Raw genomic sequence first — 21,536 nt, 5'->3', positions numbered from 1 at the left:
GCTGAGCACTGGCGCAGAGACTGACTGACTCATCATCATAAAACTCCCCCCTGTCGACAGTATCCAATGCTTCTTTTTCTTTTATTTTTTATTTTATTTTATTTTTTCTCTTTTCACCACAACCACAGTATTCATGACTCTCAGCGTTGTTGAGGAGGAGCCCTGATGGTGTTCTGAGCACCCAATCGATGCCTCTTAACATTACCGTTCGGAGTGCTCTCCAACTTTGCGTTTTGATCTCTTTTGTGGTGGTAAATGAAGCTAGAATTTGCACATCTGTGACTACCAACTTACTGATCATTTTGTACTGTGACGGTGCTGGCTCACATGCTTGAAGGAGGGCGTTGAGGGGGGTGGCAGGGGACTGGCGCTACCATTTCCCAATCTCACATGTGAGAGCCATTAATTCAAAACTTGTGTAGGGCTTCACTGGAGATGGGCTAAGTGTGGGTGGGGTCCCTTTGTGGTGCAGGTTCTACATTGTCTGGCCCTTTCGTAGACTCCATCACTCCATCGCTGTACACACACCATAATGTGCACATGCGTTGTTCTGAATAAGAAATAACCAACAATCTGTGCTTCGCTCCAGCAGACTTTGCTTTTCCAGCTCTTCTGCACTATGAGCTTGTTTTTGCGCATATTCATTTGTGTTAGCTTTTATCCTTATTGAAAGGAAAAGTTGATTATTCTGGAACGTGTGAACAATGTGTTGTTGTTGTTGTTATTGTTGTTGTTTTGTTTTGATTATCTAAAACATAAGGGGTGCATCCATTTGCTGATGAAAAAAGATTCGGTACATTAAGAAGCTTTAGTTTAAGGCTCCCTATTTCTGGACAAAGTATGCGTACCTTTAAGGAAGGAGTATAATATTCTGTTACACCCTTCTTTAGAATTATAATTCTAACTTATCTTCTCTAGTTTTTATTATTTCAAAAAAATGAATTCGGTAGTATAATTCATGTTGTAACATTCTATATAATGAACCTTAAAGAAGTTTTTCAACATGTTTTTAGTATAATCTATTAATTTATATCATATTACTATGTAAATTTGTAGTGTGTCTGTTTTTTTTCTGTTTGCTTGTTTAAATATCGTCATTTGTATTATTTTTCCATGATCTAAAAACTTGTATTCTACTATAAGAGGTTAAAATATCTTTATTTAATTTATATTGCTGATAGCTTTGTTTAATGTTATTAGTTGTAAACTAAGTGTCAACAACATCAACTTGCATAGGCTTTGTTTGTTGAGATTATAGAATGTAATAGTATTTTGCTTCCAAGTCCATTTTGCAACAAGATAATTCCAAAGTTTATGTAGAATTGTCTCTCAAAAAAAAACAAAAAAAAAAACAAAAAAACAAACAAACAAACAAACAAACAAGGGTCATTGATGTGATTTCTAATTTTCTTCTTCCATGCATTAATAACTATTTTTTGTGTCATACTCAATAAATAGATATAGATTCTTTTTTTATTCTCATCTTATTCTATGTATATATATATATATATATATATATATATATATATATTTTTGAATGCATACAAAACTTCAGAGGCAACATTTTATTCTATTTGGAAATTTATATAAAAATAAAAGCTATATATATAATCACATATATTTATTTAGGAAATAGCAATCACTTACAAAAAAACCTTTAGAATTGAACTATAAAACAACATATTGATCTAAAGAAGATAAGAGGATTTTTCTTTTAGAAGTGACAACCTTGTTAGTGAAAGATATTATAATACAACATAAAAGTAGACCACATATAAATTTATTTCAATACATTTCTTAAAGCCTTGATTACCTAATTTTTGTTTCTTTTTAAATAAATTTTAGTTTATTAGTTGTAAAATCAATTCAAAGTATGTCTTTTATCATAGAAAAAATATTGCAATCAATGCATCCAAATTTTCTAAAAATATCTAAAATATGTAGATTAATAAATTAAAATTATAATCTTTATATAGCCATATTTAATCTTTTATTTATATTTTTTAGATATACATAATATATTTTGGATCAAAGGTGTAAAATTTTAAAATAAAATAAAATAAAATTTTATGTCTATCAATCTTTTTTAGTAATTTAATTTTATATTGGCTATTTTTTTTTTATTTCAACCAACTTTGAGATTGTTTATACCAAATATCTCTAATTTAATAGATACTCAACATGTGTAATTGAATTATTTTTTTTATAAAAAAATAATAATTATAAAATAATAACAAGGTCTATTCTACAAGAAAAAATGTATATTAAGTAAAAATTATTAAATGAAATACATCTTAGTTTTTTTTTGACATAAGATCATATATTGTACAAATTCTTATTTAAATCTTTAAATCACTAGTATATTTTATAAATATTTTGATCATCTATTGTAAATAAGGATTATACCTAATAATTTATAAGAATGATTGTAATTATTGTATTTTTTATTAGATAATGCTGAATGTAAAAACCTAAAAAAAAAACTAAAAACTAAAAACTAAAACTAAGAAATTGATGTAATTTCTAATATATTTAGGATTGCTGTAAGGTTGAAGTGGTTGGATCTACTACTTTAAATGCATTAACTACTAATATGCAATGGCATCCTTGCTATTGCATTGTATTTTTTCTTAACTTGTGGAAAATTTTCAACCAACCTCTTGATTACTTTTATGGCATGCAAGGTTTTATTTTATACCTTCATAGAAAAAATTAGATGCTAAAATATTATAGTTTACTACCAACATTCTTCTAAAAACATTGAACATAAAAGCACGTTAATAATTTTAATATACTTTAGACACATTGAATAAAAAAATAATTTTAAATTTAAGAATAATAGTCAATCTAAAAAATCTGCAAATAAGGATCTTTATTCTTTCTTTATCTATAAATATTCAATGATATTTGTTGGTCTAGTATGGTTTTATTTGTAAATACAACAAAATATTCTGAAATTATTTTTGAAGATACTAAGGTTATAAAATATATTACACAAATTTAAAATCATATTATCTAATTTAAATTTTCTTTTAATAAATATTTTAAAAAATAATTTTATAATTATCATGTTTTTTTTAGAATTCTAGACTTTTAGATATAAATAGAATATTTTCTTGTAATATTGATTCATTGGGAGAAAACAAAAGAAAAAACCTAGTGTGGCCAAGGACATAGGCTTATTGCCAAAGTTATCTCATTGCAATTGTTCCATTTAATTTAGGAGGTTCTTTTTTGGAATCCTAGTCTCCAAAATTATCTCTCTCACATTCTTTATTTTTTTGCTCATTTCTCTAAACGGAATGCAATTGGAGAATAAAAAATCCTAGTACCTAAGCCTTGCATTACAAGGGTGTTATAGTTGTATTAAAGACCATGGTTGAGAGAGACACTAAAAAAGTCAAAGAGTGAGAACAAGCTAAAAAAGAAAGAAAAAAAAATCTAAAAAAAAGAATAGAAAAAAAAAATAGAGAATAGAAGACAAAAAAAAATGAAAAATAGAAAATAAAACAAACAAAGACAAAAAAAAAAAAAAAAAAAAGATAGAACAAACAAAAGAAACTTAGAAAGTACAAGCAAGAGAGAACAAAGGATAATCTAATAACAAGTGGCAGATGTATAGAATCACATCATAATATGGTTTCTATTGTGATAACCAATATAATTTACTCAAATATCTCATCATTAACATCCACTAATTTTTACTTTTCTATCACTATATCATTATTAAAAATCAATCAACAGGTAAGAAAAAAGTTTGGTTTAAATGAAACAAGAGGGACATCATGTTGACAAAGCCATAGTTGGTGCATGGCACTAAGATACTTGCTTGACCAATTGTCCTTTTAAAACTATTGCATAATGTAATAAAACATTGAAAAAAGTAAATGTTTTCAATAAAAATTGGCACATATAATAATTTATAGACAACAAATATGTTTGCATATACTAAAGCATGACACCATGTTCGTTATATGTACATGTGTGTTTGGAATCTTCTTACTATATCAACTAGAGCATGTACAATATTGACATCCATTAAGCAAATAAATACCAATGTACTAGCTATTTCATTGAACATGTATAATGAATGTGCAACTATGTAACATAAAAGATTCAAAGGCCATACTTCCAATCGGCACTCTTCAATACAATGTAAACCTCTAACTATCAATTTGACAAGATATGTGACATTACATTTTTTTTTTTGTCACAATTCTTCTATGTGCGTCCATCTTTGATTGCCTTAACTTGCAACTATCTTTATGTCTTCTTATTGAATTGCATCTATAAGACCAAAAATATTTATATGCATTAGTTTTATATCACAAATATGATACCATTAAATTCTTTGTTTTTTATTTTTATTTTTATTTTTTGAAGGAAGAAGCAAATTATATCTAGATTCTTAAACAAATACAAAACGTATTTGGTGATAGAATCATGCCAAAGACCTTTATAATTAATTGCAAACTTGCATTCATGTCTACATTGCAAACTATTTTTTTTTATTTTTAAATCTCTTTTTTGTGTGGTACATCAATAAGAATATTTTGGTGCATTGTAAATACAATTTCTTCCATGATAAATGACTAATCTTCTTATAAGAATACAATCAAGTCATAAGATATTATACAACAAAAGCCTTTGATGATAATTAGAAAAGATTCAAGACAAAATATGACATTGGTCACTTAAATGTTGTCACTTACATTTTTATAACCTAAATACTTTTGTATGAGCAATTTGCTATATTTTGGTCCTTTCAACATCTCCACTTCAGCAACATTAACACTTTTTGCATAAAAAAGGATCACTTGGCATTCAAAAAATGGCTTTAAGTATTGACACTTGATTTTTATGACGTACATTATTAGATCATTATATAACTTAATCATTGGGAGAATAAATTAAAGGTAAAGATTGGAGATGAAAAGATGCAATTTTGGCTAGATATTGGTGAGAATTTTTATAATCTAGTCATAAAAAAGATATTTTCTTTTGCATTGTTGAAGGTCCATGCTTTGCAATCTAAAGAAGCAAGAGAAGAAAAAGTATCTTTTAGAAATTTTCCTACCTCATTTGGAATGCCTTGTAAGTATATAATGTATATGTATCTTGCAAGAGATAGTGTATTGCACATTGGCAACTTTCATCTTGAATGACACCTTGATCATTTTTTTTCTCTACTAATTATTCATCTTCTTTAGAAAAATAGAAAGCCTATAATGACTTCAATTTGCATTGTGCTTGTTGACATCTATTCTACTATGAATTCAAATCAATGGATTGTAGCAAAAGAAATGTTGATTCAATTGGCATTACAATGCTATTGTGCTTTAAATAATATAATCCTCCAAAGGTTGAGAAAATATCCTCTTGGGGTTTTGAGTTGTATACTAGCATTCATCTATGTAATATGATCATTTCTTATTTAAGATTGTAGAAAGTAATGAGCTAAGATATTAAAAATATAAGAAATATGGTGAAATTGGGCATAATATTCTTACTTGTCTTAATAATTTGAAGATGTGAAAGAGATAATTTTGGAGACTAGAGTTCCAAAAAAGAACCTTCTTTATTTAGAAATACCACCAAATATATTATTTTAGATGAAGTCTTTTTTGAAAGTGTATCCAGTACTTAGCAATAGAAGATAAACTAGAAATTGTACCAAAAAGATCTTAACAAATCTATTAAAATCTTAAATAAAAGTCAATTAAAGCTTAGCAATCCTAATCAAGACTTACTTAGATCCAAAAGAAGTCTTAAAGAAATTATAAAATAAATTCTAAAGAAATCATAAAGAATAATATAAAAATCATAAAAAATAAAAAATAATTCTAAAATAATTCTTTAAAATATTAAATATAGAAATTTTAAAAAATTACTAAAAAATATAATCTTGAATAAATTCTAAATAAGTCCTATAAATCCTAAATAAATCCTAATGAAATTCTAAAATAAATCTTAATAAAATATTAATATAATTTTAAATAAATTCTAAGTAAATATTAAATAAATCCTAAATTCTAGTTAAATATTAATGATTGAAATTTCAATCTTTTAGAACTAATATCTCTTCATTTCACCATTCAATATCTCTCAAAATTTTTTAAAAAATTTGAATATCAAGTCTACTACTAATGCACAAATTTTTATTTCAATCCAACTGATAAGCCATTGCAAATCTTAAAAACCCTCACTAATCATCTAATCTCCAATTCTTGAGACCCCAATAGTTTTTAATTTCAATAATCTCAAATCAATGGTTTGATCAAGCTTAAACTTATAAAAAATATTTAATATAATAATAATTATTTAATCATAAAATTTTATTTGTAGATTATCTACCAATCTCAAAAAAAAAACTAAAATATAAATTCTTTATATTTCTTAAAAATCCAAATTCACCCCAAAATAATTCTAATTTTACAAAGCTTTTACAAATTCATTACAAACTTGGTTTCCTCAAAATTAAAGCCCAAAGAATTGATTTAGTTTGTTTTCATGTTTTCCTTTTCAAACAACTAAAAAAGCTCAAAATTGCCATAGGTATGTAATTTTATGCCTTAAAGTCTGATTTTGACTTTAGTTCACAATTAGCAGTCTCTATGTATCAATTCTTAGTTTTTTAAGATAATTTTTACTTCAAAATATTCTAAATTAGTTTCTAAAGTTGCCTATATTATTTATTTTTCTTATCTACTTTGTTTTGCCTCATTTATAGCTGTACAATATAAGTAGAAGTCTATTTTGCAATGAGAAAGTATTAACAATTACTAAGCTTATTACTTCTTTAACTATTATCTATACTTCTAAAATAATTTGCTAAAATGTAATCCTTCATTTTTTCTTTTACTTAAATAGTTGCATTACAATGCAACATTGTAAGGTGTTCTCTCTCTTTCTCCTATAATTATGATAAGTATTAATTAGAGTGTAGCAACATCAATTAGAGATATAACATTCATAATTTTTTAAATAAATAATATTATTTTTAAATAGAAATTAAAAAATACACATCCTTTTTTCTAGTGTGTTCTTTAATATAATTATATCTTATTATTTCTTTTAATATATGGCATTCTACCTATTTTATAAGATACTTGTAACTTTTTTTGTATTAATCATTTCTAAATTATATAAATTTCTCTTAAATTAATCTTACAAAGTTTTTAAAATTTTTTTATATCAAAAATAATATTTTTAATTTCATCAATAAAATAATTATGTTCTTTAATTATTTTGATGTTTTATCATCTTTTCATCTATTGGACTCAATAATGCATTCTTCAAAGCATCAAATGTTAAAAGGACATAAAATGGGGCCATAAAATGCAATCTAATGCTTGCCACCAAATCTCCACTAACTCCAAAACTTCATTTCACCACTTATATTATGTCTTTTGACATGTTAGATTTGTTGCAATGGATGTTTTTGGTGCTTACAAATATGTTACTCTACATTAAGTAGATTTGGATGCTCATTACTCTTTATTCCAATCTAAATATTTAATTCATGTTAGATTTATTTGATTTATATAATAACATATCATTTGTTGTATTTATTTGTTTGTAATTCTAAGATAATATTTTTAGAAGTATTAGATATAAATATGAAGAACCATTGGCCTTTTTACATCTAGCACTTCTTTAAGTTTACATGTTTGTACATGTGATATTTTTATTATGTATACAAAGAGATAGAATTATTACTGTTAAGTTTGATATAACTTGTCTACTTTTTCAAGTAATAAGTTTATATATTTTACATAATATAAAATCCACTATATCACTATTATACTATCATTGATTTATGAATTAATTAAAAAATTTAATAAGAATATATACATGTATATATAAAGTTTTAAAAGTCAAATATCTAACACTACATATGATATCCTTTTTTTTCATGGATTCACATTTTTATAGTTGAGAAATCAACTTACATGTTAGATTCAAGATTTATGTTCTGGCATCTTTTATAATCAAGTTTTATAATCGGCTTAAATCATATTTAGCTTTAAAATAGAAAGTTAAAATTTTAAATACAAAAAAATTAATTAAAAATAAAATAAATTGTGATTTACTTCAGAGTTGAAATTATTTCTTAAATATGAATCTATCTGAAAAAAGTTATAAATAATTCTTTTTCAAATAGCTTATGTTGATTTGTGGTTTCTTTTTTGTCATCCCCTATTTTCATCATGCAATGAACTTATTCAAATCTTTTTGTAATTCATAGTATGCATGCCACAAACACACACTGCATAAGGTTTACATTCTGAATAAACACCATAAACCCTACCAACACAACCTCATAACATTTCAATTGCAAAACAACACAAAATACAAATATAATACATGATAATTCTATTGTTTTGTATGGCGGTTAGAGAAATATCTATAAAAATACAACTGATTACTTGCACTTAATATGCTATTCCATGCAAAGAAAGAAAACCAACATTAGGAAATGTGGTTAGAAATCTCAAACACTGTAAAGAGCAAGGTTTGAAAGAAAAAACTAACTCATCTGCAACCTTTGGTGGAGGGTTAAAATTATTTGAAATAGTGTAATAAATTTGGAATTAAAAGACTTGGATTCATTCTTAGTATGTGTCATTTGTATGTGTAGGTTTTGTAGTCTAAATTGCAAATGTGGAACTTTTAGAGCACAAGGGTATAGTTCTCAGCAAAATTGCATCTGATAATAGGAAAGAGGGAAATAATAATGAAGCTATTAATAAGAATAATAATGGAGAGGGGTTGCGAATTATACTATATATACTTTAGAATGCGCCATTAAAACACAATAAGATTTAATAAGGACATGAATGCCACCAATACCTTTTCATTAAAACAAAATAAAATAAAAGAAATCTATAACAATCTAAAAAATCATTGCTATTTTAAGAAAATTCTTAATAATATATTAAAAAATAATAAATATAAAGATTATATTATTTGCAAAGTATAGAAGCCACTTCATTCATGTAGTTGAATGTGTAATAATTCTTTTGGGTAATTAAATCGTTTGTTTTTTGTTTTTTCTAAATTACAATTTTTGTGTATTTTTAGAATTTTTTACTCTTATATAGATTTATATTCATATATCAATTTTTTTATTGATTAAATTCATCAAAGTGTTTTTAGAAATAGTAAACTATATTATAAAAATAAAATTACTTTTTTGGATCTATTATAACTAAAAATAAAATCTGCTTATTTTCTAAAAGCTCTCGTTTTAAAATAAGAATTTGATTAAAAAGATATATTTTTTCATATATATATATATATAAAATAAAAAAATTAAAATAAGAGATTAATTCAATACTTGATTTTATTCTATTAAATTTAAATTATAAATTATAAAATTGGAAACTTTTATCTTCAAATATAAAAAGAGAACTTCTTTATTAATCAAAATTTTCTTAGAATTCTATAATCTAGAATATTTATTTTTATATATTTTAGTATATAAACTTTACCATTTAAAAAAGATCAAATAAAATTGAAATAAATAAATAAATAAATATTAATAAAAATATTAATAAATATTAATAATAATAATAGTAGTAGTATGTGTATATACATGCATACACATGTATAAAAAATAATCTGGAACAAACATTAAATCTCAAGAATGTTTTAGGAACTTTTTATTAGCTAATAGGTTATATATGGCTTAAATAAAGCTCTTATAAAATTGAACTTGAAACCACACATCTCACCAAAGTTTTGCACGTGCAAATCAATTTTGTTTTCGAACGATCTTTCTAAAATATAAAGTGAACATTAACATGGAGACATTTAAAGTGACAAAAGTGTCTTCAACATTATTTATTTATTTATTTTTAAATACACGCAGTCATATATACCTATATAAAGTTTATCATATTTCCATTGAAAAGATATCATATTTCTACTTTACACTTTGTGTTTTCTTCTACATTATTCTTTTTCTTTTTCCTCTATAGTAAATTCACAAGTCTTATTACAAACTTCTTGGTAGCAACCACTAATGCCACTAATATATATATATATATATATACATATATGTATATAATTATTGGCATTGATTATGTATTCTAACCTCTTACATTGTTTTTCTTTATTTCTTTTGTAAGTTCATAAGTATTCTTTCTTCTGTTGATCCATTAATGTACTCAACTTACTGATCTAGATTCGTTTCAAACATCCTAAAATGCATGAATATAAAGTTGCTTCAAAAGGTAAACTCTAGCAAACAAGATGTTACATATACATCAATCTTTATTGGTAGCCAAGTTTAAAAAGATTCCAAAGATTCTATATATATATATATATATATATATATATGTTTTATTTTCTTTTACAAGAAGTTAGGACTTAGACAATAAGATACAAAAACCACAATGTGTTAATTTATAGATGCTTTTAGGAATTTACATGAATCGTAATTGATTTAGTATATATTATTTAGATTTCTAATTTTACAATGTTTGTAATGTTTTAGATGTTCGCTTTCATTAGAAATTTTATAAGTCATTGTGCAAATTACTTCTAATCTATCATGAAATTATGATATCAGGGACTTTAGTACCATTTTTTTGTTTTTAATGATTGTATTAGTTTTTAAAAAAACTCTTTTGTAAAAAAGTTGTAAACCACAAGTTTTACTACAATTTGGCAATTGAGTATTGTTAAGAGTTCTAAAAAAAAAAAAAAAAAAAAAAAAAAAAATCTTACAAAGTAGGAGTAGAAAAAAAAAATAGAAATGAAGTTGTAAGTGTAGCATAAACCTCTTACATTTATTACGTAAAATAAGGTCGTATTTTCAAGATTGTTGAGCAACATTGTATATTTTTTAAAAAGATGAAAACAAATTGGGATCTTGTATTATGTTTTATCTTTGAAGTTGGATACAAAATATAGAGATGCAAACTATTAAAGATTGATTTGAAATAGAAGAAATCAAGTCCTTGGATTTTTAGTAATATAATCAAATTAAATTTCAAAATACAACATCTCTAACACTTCTATATTGGTTGACATTCCTAGACTACTTTGAATCAAATATGTAAAATCTTAGATTCAAAGACTTATATCTACAAAAACTTTGCAATGAACAAAGATTGTAGTTCATGTAGCACAAGATGATCATAAATTGCACCACTAACATAAGCTTGTTGAAGTTACTAATAAAATGTAATTAGGATTTTTAAATGCTAGTATATTGGGGTCTAATTTTGTAAGATCTTATTATTATTTACAAATTATTATTTATTTATTTTTTGTATCTGACTATTTTTTTACTTTTTTACTATTTCTTTTAAGAATGGAATTATAATAATCTTGTTGGAGTATTAGTCTTTGAAACAGTCTTAATTTTGGATTTTATGTTATGGATTGGTGAAAATTACGTTCTTAACCAGGTTGGATTTGTGACATTGGAAGATAGGGATTTTAAAAATTTTAACCATACATTGCGTGATGCAAATTTTTGGTCTGTGCTTCTTCTTCTTCTTCTTCTACTTCTTCTTCTTCTTCTTTTTCAATTTAAATTTATAAAAAATAAGATCAAAGTTTGTGAAAAAATACAAAATTTTAATACAGCTAGACAACTGTGTTAGTTTCAAAATTTCAAGAAATATGGGTATGTTAAAATATACAACTATAATTGATCAAACAATTGAGTAATATCATCTTATTGAACATGTGTGCAAATATATAAATAAAATTTCTTCTAGAGATGGATATATGCATAAATAAAAGTTTCAATCTAGTGAGAAAAAAATTCTTCAACCATTATATAGATAAGAATTAGCACAGATAGGAATACTTGAAATATTTGAAATAATGTGAAAAAAAATAAGCAACTTGTTAAAAGTATTTAATTTTAGAGATAAAATTTAATATATAAATCAAAATTTCAAAAAAAAATTAAATTTTGAATGTATCAATGAACTTTATATATGTATATATTCAAAAATTCCATTAAAAAGAAAAAAGTAATTAATTTAGGTAATAAAAATCCAAAAAAATTAAAATTGAAAAAAAATAAATTTAAATTAAACAAAATGTAAAAATGGAAAACATCCAAAGAGATAATTGTAGTACTAATATTAACCAAAAGAAAATGGAACCAATTATTATAAAATAAAAGTAAAAAAATACATAAAATCGTTTAGAAAAATAACATTTTTAATTATTTAACTGTGGTAGAAAGTTATTGCAGAGATTCAAAATAGTTGGTTAGAAAAATAAATGAATTGATTAAGAAAAGTAAAAATTTATAATAATTAATTATGAAATTTTTTATTAAAGGTTTGAAAATGTAATTAGAAACGGGTATAATTTAAAAAAAATATATCTACAACAAATAATAATTCTTTGTTCATTATATATTAAAATTCCATATATTTTATTTAAAATATTTTTGAATTAGTGCCAATTATCTATATGTATAATGTTTTAAATTATTTTATACAATAATAGAAATTTAAAAATTATTCAAAAAAACAATAATTTTTTTCTTCTGAGCTGATGAGCACATGAATTTTATAATCAATTTGAAGGATATTTGAATCAAAGCATTTTTAATTATTAATTATTAATTAGAAATTGTTTTTAATGATCTGGAAAAAGTGTTTATTATTTAATTTCAGAAAAAAAAAAATCATTCATATAGAAAAATATAGAAAGTAATTGTTGACAGTATTATTGTGTGTGTGTTGATTTTTCTATCAAAGAAGAAAAACCTATTTTATCTCAAATTATAAAATTTCGTGTGATATATGGTTCATTGAAAAATAATAATCCAATTTTTTTGGACACAACATAAAAAAGATGTCAAAAATTTATTTAAGAAATTATAAACAAAAATTAATTAATAAGTCTTTTTATTTTTATATTTTATCTTTTTGAGAGAAATTATTAAAAGGGTGTTTTTTATTAATTAAGTGTGAAAATCCAAGACATTTCACAAATTCTAAATTTAAAAAGAATAATGTTGATATTAATATTTGGCTATAAGCAATTTAATAGAACATCTATAAAAATAAGAAATATCAATAATATAGTTTAATAATATAGTTTAATAATATATTTATAGAAATTATATTATAGTTAAAAGAAAAAACATAAGATTACATATAAGCATAGAAACATTTACACTAAGGTTGTATTATGAAGATTTAATTAATATAAGTTTATTCAAATATTTCTTAAATTACAAACTAGAGTTTAAAAACTTCTTAAAAGTTGTTTATAGAACGTTCTAATCACTCCTTGAAAAAAATATCTTTTATGTTACAAGAATAGCAACTTTGCTCCTTTTGCCAAGAGAGGGATAAAAAGTCTTAAATAGAGAACAAGCCTCTCATAGAACCTCTATCAAGGCTATCTTAAATAGTGGACAAGCCTATTATGTTGTGTCTTTAATCTAGTGGACAAAAGACAACACATAACTACAACAATTGCAAATCCAAAAGGATTATAATATTTTTTTGGAATTATATTATATGATGAAATACCAAATATTATTCAATTAGTATTACATCTTCTAAAAGTACATAATTACATTTTTAATTCAAAATTATTTTTATAAATAATAATATTATGACAAAAAAAACAAACATATATATATATATATATATATATATATAGATACATACAATTTTTGATTTTTGAAATATTTTCTTCTATTTATTTTACTATCTTATTTTACATGTATTAATATATTTTTAATATATTCTAATTTTTATAATTCTTATTATTAGAGATATTAAAAATTTAATAATATTTTTTATACAAATTTATCAATATAGAATTACAATTAAAAAATGAATTATTTTGTTGATGCTAATACAAGTAAATCAAATTATCTTAGGATTTTACTTCAAAACTTTAAAGAAAATAAAAAGATTTATTTAATAGTATATTTTCTAATGTAAATTTTTTAAAAGGTGAACAAAATAAATGAAGTATTTTAAAGAAGTATCAGGTAATTTTTTTTAAAGAATTGAGAAATTTTATATTCTACATATATATATATATATATATATATATATATATATATATTTAAAATCAAAAGAAATATTGGTAAATTTTCTATCTGTGTCCTTTTAATAAATAAATTGAAATGATTGTGTCAAAAAATTAAAATTTTAAGTTTAATTATTTTTCGTCAAAATACAATATAGTTGTATATAAGTAAGAAGAAAGAAATAAGATCAAGAATATGGGTATGTGTAATATTTTTGATAAGAAAAATATAGTCTATTTAAAGAAACTACCAGAAGAGACATATAATAGCATGCAATTTATAAAAAGATCTAAATTATATAGATTTAGATGCTTGATAAAGAAAATGAGTTGTAAAAAAAATGAGTTTTTAACTTTGTTGCTTGTATTTTAACTACTTGATCTAAATATAAGATCCAACCTTTATCTATTATTTTTAAAATCTCAACTCTGATACAATCTGTATCTATGTTGTTAATGTATAATGTAGCAACTTGCATCCCAATAATAATAAGCCTTCACTTTTATCCCAAAATTAATACTTTATTACTAATTTGATTTTGGTTGAACAATTTTTACAAATAGAGAATGTAGAGACGAATTAAACAAGATCTATAAATCAGCATATGAATGAGCAGCCATATAAAAATAATCTTTACCTTTACATCTTACAAACAATCACACTACAAGTTTCTAAGTGCATATTAGTACAATCTCAAATATATGCCAAGAGAATCTCTATAATGCAAGCATTTTCAAGACCAATATTGATTTCACAAAGAATTTTTTTTCCTACCAATTCTAATGCTTTTAAAATCTTTATCCTTCTTCTTTTATTTATTTGATGTACAAATCTATCTCCTTCATATAATATTTGTGGGTTGAATAATTTAAATATTTTTTCTGATTTTTTAAAATTATATTAGATTTTCTGGTTGTAAAATAATAGATAAAATATCATATTAAAAAACTTAATCTTGCAAAACTTGTATTCAAAACAAGTATATTAAACATCATATTACAAAAACTCAGAGATACAAGATTGTTTATCAAGTTAAATAAATATGAATTTTACACAACTCAAATATAATTTTTGGAATATATTATTTCAAAGAGTGGTTTCTAAAATAAGTCTAAAAATTTATAGACTATTATAGATTGAATAACTCCAAGAACAATATGTGTTGTTTAATTCTTTTTGAGATTTACACATTATTATTGAATATTCATTAAGAACTTCTCTCAATGTGCTATTCGTTTTACACAACTAACTTCCAAGGACACATCAGAATAGAATAAGGATATAGAAGAAATACATTTATATATATATATATATATTAAAAAAATATTTTTTAACTTCTATTTTATATTGTTTAGATTTTTCAAAGAAATTTTTATGAAAACAAATGCATGAAACTTTATATTCAATAAAATTGTATTTCAAATGGATGGAAATAATAGACTTCATTCTATTTCTTTTCATTTAATAAAATTTCTTAGCAATTCAAATTAATCACAAGCTTCAAGACAAAGAACTTTTTATTGTTGTAGATTAATTCCAACAATGGCGTCACTACCTACAAGGTACTTCTAATCTAATCACTATTTATACTAGAATCTTAAGTAATTCATGTCAGTACATCTCTTAAATTATTGCGAAGCACGTTAGAGCATATATTTGTCAACATTTGTATGTTATATTACATATTGTCTTTTAAACAATAAGATTTATTAGATGCTTGGTTTAGATATTCTTATTTTGGATAAGAAAGGATATATAACATATAATCAATAAAATTAAATTAAAAAATCTATTAAAACCAAAGCAATTGCATCTTTGAGATATTAAGTTTGCTACTTTAGTTGCTACTACTTTTTTTTATGAATTTTATTCAAGTACATTAATAGATTTTTTTTCTCAAGTACAGTAATAGATTTTTGTTATCAAATAACATGTCTAATTTTCATAAGAAAAAGATAAAAATGTAATAGAAAGGTTCTTACTAAAGACAAGCAATTAAAAGATCTTGAATCAAAGTTGGAGCATAAAAAAATATATTATAAGACTAATGATAGTATTAATCGTGCATTTAATAAAAACTAAATGACAAAAATACTTACAAATTATGTTATTAAAACAAACTGATAATATAAAACCATAAGAGGCAATTAGGTTTTATTCTAATAACATTTTATTATTATTATAAAATTATTCTTTTTAATTTTAGTAATAACACTTGTAGAAAAATATATTTTTGCAATAATAAGTAATAAAACTTAAATCTAATTATTGTATAATGTAAAATATATATCTATATATATATAAATATATATATATATATATATATCTATTAGACTTTAGATTTAATAAATTCCATTTAATGTAATTCTATCTCAATATGTTTTCTAAAATATATTAGAATTATTTATTCAAATGATATTATATTATAGATATATACTTGTATAATATTATAATATTTAATATTTAAAAATAATGATAAAAAACATAAATTATATAAAATAAGTAGAAATACTATAAACTTAGAAAAATTCTTAGAATATTATACATATTATTATTTTCTTTTACATTTTATATTTCAAAGAATTTTATAATAAAATCCATGTAATTTATTTGTATTATTTGTATATTGAATTGTATCTACTTTTGTATTTTTGTATATGTATATGTATATATATATATATATATATATATATATATATATATATATATATATATATATATATATATATATATAACTTGTAATCATTAATATATCAAACCATTGAAGTTTAAGTTACAAATACTTTGCATTTTTGAAACACTAATGTGGCATGATGTTAATATTGGCTTATTATTTATTGTTGTCAATAAGCCTCACAATAATAAAAAATTTATAGATAGTGAATATAAAGGTGAAGCAAAGTAGGAAGTTTAAACTAATAAATCCAATTCTAATAGTTTGTCAAAAAAAATAAGGTATATATTGCTATAGAATAGAAGTATATTGATTTGAAATACATATGAGCTCACTATCCAACCATCGAGGATTCAAAAGAACTAATTACCTTAAATAAGCCTTGAATTTTAATTCTTTTACTATAAGTTTGTGATCTATTGACATGGACTTTCTAGTGCGAACACACTAAAAACTAGCTTAGCCAATGATGTCCAATTGAAATCTAGACACTTGTCTTATTAGGCCGCATGATAATTTGGTAGGTGATAATAACTATATGACTTCCAACTAATGTGGTGGTTACCAGTTGTCAATTAATAATGCAACTTTAACCATTCATATAAATAATCATGTAATGTCTAATAAGAATTACACATGTATGTAAACAATCTTTTAGCATATTCATGCAAATTGAGTGCTTCAAAGAATGATTTTGAGATTTATGCTCTTTGTCTTCATCATCATTTATTATACAAAGTCAATACAATAGAAAGGAAAGAATATTTACCTTAAGTTAGTTCAACAATACCTTTCAAAAGAAATCTAACACACTTGTGAATATCTCCATGGTTACAAGTTTATCTAAGTTTGTCAACAATAAAATCAAAATAAAGTAATTAAGATAGAAAATTAAAAAATCTTGCATATATATATATATATATATATATAAATAAATAAGGTACTTCTAGTGCTTCTACAATTAGTTGAGCTACAACCACTCAATATATTTCTTTAAATCTTTTTATTCAAATAAAAAGTTCTATTAATATTTTTAATATATTTTTTCTTTTTATTTCTCTTTCCAAATCCATGTCAAAAGTAAATTAATCTCAATAAAAAATAGTTAAAAGATATAAGAAAAAATTGCAGTAGCATTAGCAACACCCTACACTAATAGTTGTATAAGCAACCATGTAAACCATTCTAATGTACATCTAGATAATTATCTGACCACTGCAATTATTCTTTAACGGACCAACAGTACAAGGTAATGTTGTTCTTCAAAGCACAAACAGAAGTATACGGTCGATATACAACAGGGGCACCAACAACCAGAAATGACATGATACACTGCTTACACGCTTATAAGTCGTCCACAGTGTGATACACCGGTTGAATACCATACTGGGCATTTTACTACTACGTTTGCAAGATAAGAATTCAAGCCCACAGGGTGCCTTCCAATACTCGCAACCTCTGCTGCACATGTTCGTGAGCAGAATCTAGGTTGTGAAACGGACCTTCTCTAGGATTGTTGAAATCTAAAAACTCCTTGGGTCACAGGATGAAATGGGCAGCGATGTGTGTTCAGAGCACTAGACGGATCTTACTAGGATTTGAGCAAGGCTTAGTCACAGCTGTACCTCGATGCATTTACTGTCTCTCAAGGATGGATTTAAGACCAGATCCCTATCACAACACACATGGACTAACCTAGTCTAAACATTCGAGTCTCGGCTCAAATGCAGGTGGCATAAGACATGCCTAATCGACTTGGAAGCATCATGGCTAAATTTACATCAAACACCTAGCCTGCAAACTTCGCAAGTGAAACTCTTTACTTACTGTACGGAAATCTAAAAAGTCCTTGGGTCTAGCTGCTTTCATTTGAACTGTGAGATTGATCCAGCTCACCAGAAATGATCTGCGATATGAGGGCAGGTGCTGCACTGTCGGAGATATCTGGCCTTTCGCCATCGACAGTTGACGTGGCTTTTGTTTCCTCCGGTTTGGGAGATGTTTCGGCTGGTTCGTCGGTAAGTGAAAGTCCATCTCCAGGCGATCGCATACCGTTCAATGTCTGGCAGTGTGGGCAATAGTACTGGATATACTTATAGTCCTCTTTCTTAGCAAGACCTGGAACATTAAAGGATGTCAATCAGCGACATGCATCTGCAAAATAACTACAAGAATTTGTTTACTTCCCATTTCACTTGAGTAGTTTTTTTATATGCATAATGTTCATCGATAACTCAAAAAGGAAGAGTCGACTCACCATTGTGTGCGTGGCACCGTTTGCAGATGAGCGCATAACATTGAGTGGGGTCTTCGCCAACAAGCATTGCAGCCAACCTTGCGATCCAGCCTCCATTGGAAGGATTGCGAGGAGGTCCCCTCACATCCATTCCTTGCTCCTCCCACACCTCAGAGGCGCGTCCCATATCCCCTGGTATATTATTCTCCCGAGAAAACGCCTCCATTTGAGACATTCCTTGAGAAGCATCTGGTCCAGCAACCTGGCTACGGTGTTGAGACCTTCGATTCCGCAATCCTGTGGGATGCATAACCTCTCCATCCAATCTATTACCCTGTTGATTAGGGGCCCCTTGACTCTTCCTTTGAGCATCTAAATCCTCGGTGCTGGTAAGACCTGCAGCCAAAGCTAGCTTGAGGCCAGACTCGGCACCTAATTTGGATGCAAGGATACTTGCTGCTGCTGCTTTTGAAGCTGGATCAGGGTCATATTGCTGTTCGCCCACACTGGACTAGTTAGTGACAATTAAAAGAAAGCTAACGTGCTTCCGGAGCAACAGAACAACCATGTAAAACCCTGAATTCAGTAAAACATAGCATAAATTCACACCAATAACGGAACACGTGGTCCCTCTAGAATATCAAACCTTGCTTGCAAAAAAATTGGATAAGTTAACAGAACATCGTTATTCTACCTACTGATTACTTTATCTGTGAGGCGGAAAAGTACACTGCACATAGCAAGGACACATAGACCCAGACTTGGATGTCGGTTTCAGAAATAAGGTTCACCGCCAGCTGTGTGTTTGAGGAATGCAATCACCTGGATGAGTTGCTGTGTGATGTAATAGTTAGTCCTTTCTTTCAACTCATTTATCTTTTCTTGGCGTTCCGCCTTCAATCGCTCAAGTCGGTCGTTATCCTTCCGCTCCACTGTTACAAGCTCCATCAAAAGTCTACTTCAGGTTGACCATTCAAGGCAAGAGGTAAGATGAACTTAGTTTAATACAAAGTTGAAGGACCTAATTGAGGATTGAAAATTGCCAAGAGGACAGAGTATTACTCATCCGGTGATATCCTGCGCAGGTGGAATATAGTAGAGCAACGATGACGGGCGAAGCAAAAACTGGGAGGGCTCGAATAGCGCGAACATTCCACGGCAGATCAGCAGTCCTGTTTGACAGGATCGCGAACCCCAACGCTAGAGCCTGACAGCAGAATTACAACAGTCAGCACTTCGCAACATATGCAGCCACTGTTCCACCCTAACATTGTGATGAAGTAGCTCGCAATTGAGAAATGAAAAGAAATGGGAAACTAAAAATCTTCGCTAATGAAGTGAGCTAATTCAGGGAGCACTTAGAATCTACACAAAATTAGAAAATAGGAATGCCACCACTTAACACGTTCATGACTTCATGAACCTGAGAAGGCACGCGACGAATCAACTTGAATACTTCACTCGAAAATTATTTAGAAAAAACAGCAAAGACGTTCCTCCACAGACACATGAAGATGTCAATTCGAGCTTAAATGACGATCTCAAAGCCCCCAAAACGGGGCAAAGCCTTACCTCACCAATGACAGAGTAGATGATCATCACTCTGGCAAGCTTCCGCCATCTCTGCGTCCGCCGCTTCAAGCGAGTATGGACAGTAACCTCCTCCTTAGACAAGTGCTGCAACTTCTTCTCGAAATCATTTTTATTCCCCCTTGAGAACAGCGACCCCATGAGGCCCCAAATCCTACTCCCCATCCCTCTCTGCGTTTTCCGATCTGCCGATGGCGCTGGCGCAGGGGCAGTTGGAGCCACCATCTCCTCCTCACCCTCCTTCATCTCAACAACCCACAATCCCCAAACACCTCAAAATTCTTCACCAAAAGATGGGCAAAATCCCAGAAAATTGTGAATATTCCTGAACTCTGTTCCGAGCTTTCGTAACCTAAACTCCAACGCTCGTCCCACAGATCCTCCTCACGAGCAACGGCACATCTGGGGCCCGGAAGGGGGCCTCCACACCCTGATTCAAAACGCAACGATTCAACGGCCGGCTCAGGGTGGGCGAACTCCACATTTGATGACAATGGTTTGAATGACAGCGATGCATTGAATGGAAGGAATTCGTCAAGCTCGGGAATCGATCGACACGCACCCACACTGGGGGTGGATCCAGGTGGATTGTGCTGACGGGTAAGATGGTCACACGCATCAGGCTGTTGAGTACGTGGAAGCAGAAGTTCTGGAGCTCTTTTTGCCGACTCCGCACGCGTCTTGGCGGTGATTCTTTCTCACCGTGGCACGACGATGAAAACCCAATGTGCGTATTCTGTGGGAAGAAAATGTGTTCTCCCCCTTTGTACCCTGCAAGACCGTGCCATATGCTACACGCCAAATCATCAGTTGTAGCTTGCTGAAAAAGGAATACATCCACATCATTTGTGATAACTTGTCATTTAGTCACTGTACTAACATAAAGCATTATGTCTGTTTTTTTTTTTTTTTTTTTTTTTTTTTTTATTTCTTCTTCAAAAAAAAAACTTTATACAAAACTGAGGACTCATTTTAGCCATTCTTTCCATATCAAAAATACGAAT

The 21,536-nt window shown here is 26.9% G+C and overlaps 1 protein-coding gene across 1 annotated transcript; it reads right to left on the bottom strand.

Annotated features, from left to right (window-relative positions):
- Positions 1 to 18,026: 18,026 nt before the first annotated feature.
- Positions 18,027 to 20,979, bottom strand: LOC112291610 (uncharacterized protein At2g24330). The gene is made up of 5 exons (XM_024539272.3): positions 20,515 to 20,979; positions 20,005 to 20,149; positions 19,765 to 19,874; positions 18,964 to 19,435; positions 18,027 to 18,824 (listed from the first exon to the last, which is right to left on the bottom strand). Exons 1-5 carry the CDS (start codon positions 20,776 to 20,778, stop codon positions 18,562 to 18,564), a joined length of 1,254 nt encoding a protein of 417 aa, XP_024395040.1. The 5' UTR covers positions 20,779 to 20,979; the 3' UTR covers positions 18,027 to 18,561.
- Positions 20,980 to 21,536: the final 557 nt, after the last annotated feature.

This window comes from Physcomitrium patens, chromosome 1 (assembly GCF_059467195.1).
Source record: "Physcomitrium patens ecotype Gransden chromosome 1, ASM5946719v1, whole genome shotgun sequence".
NCBI classification, from domain to species: Eukaryota; Viridiplantae; Streptophyta; class Bryopsida; order Funariales; family Funariaceae; genus Physcomitrium; species Physcomitrium patens.
This window is presented reverse-complemented; position numbering and strand designations above follow the sequence as displayed.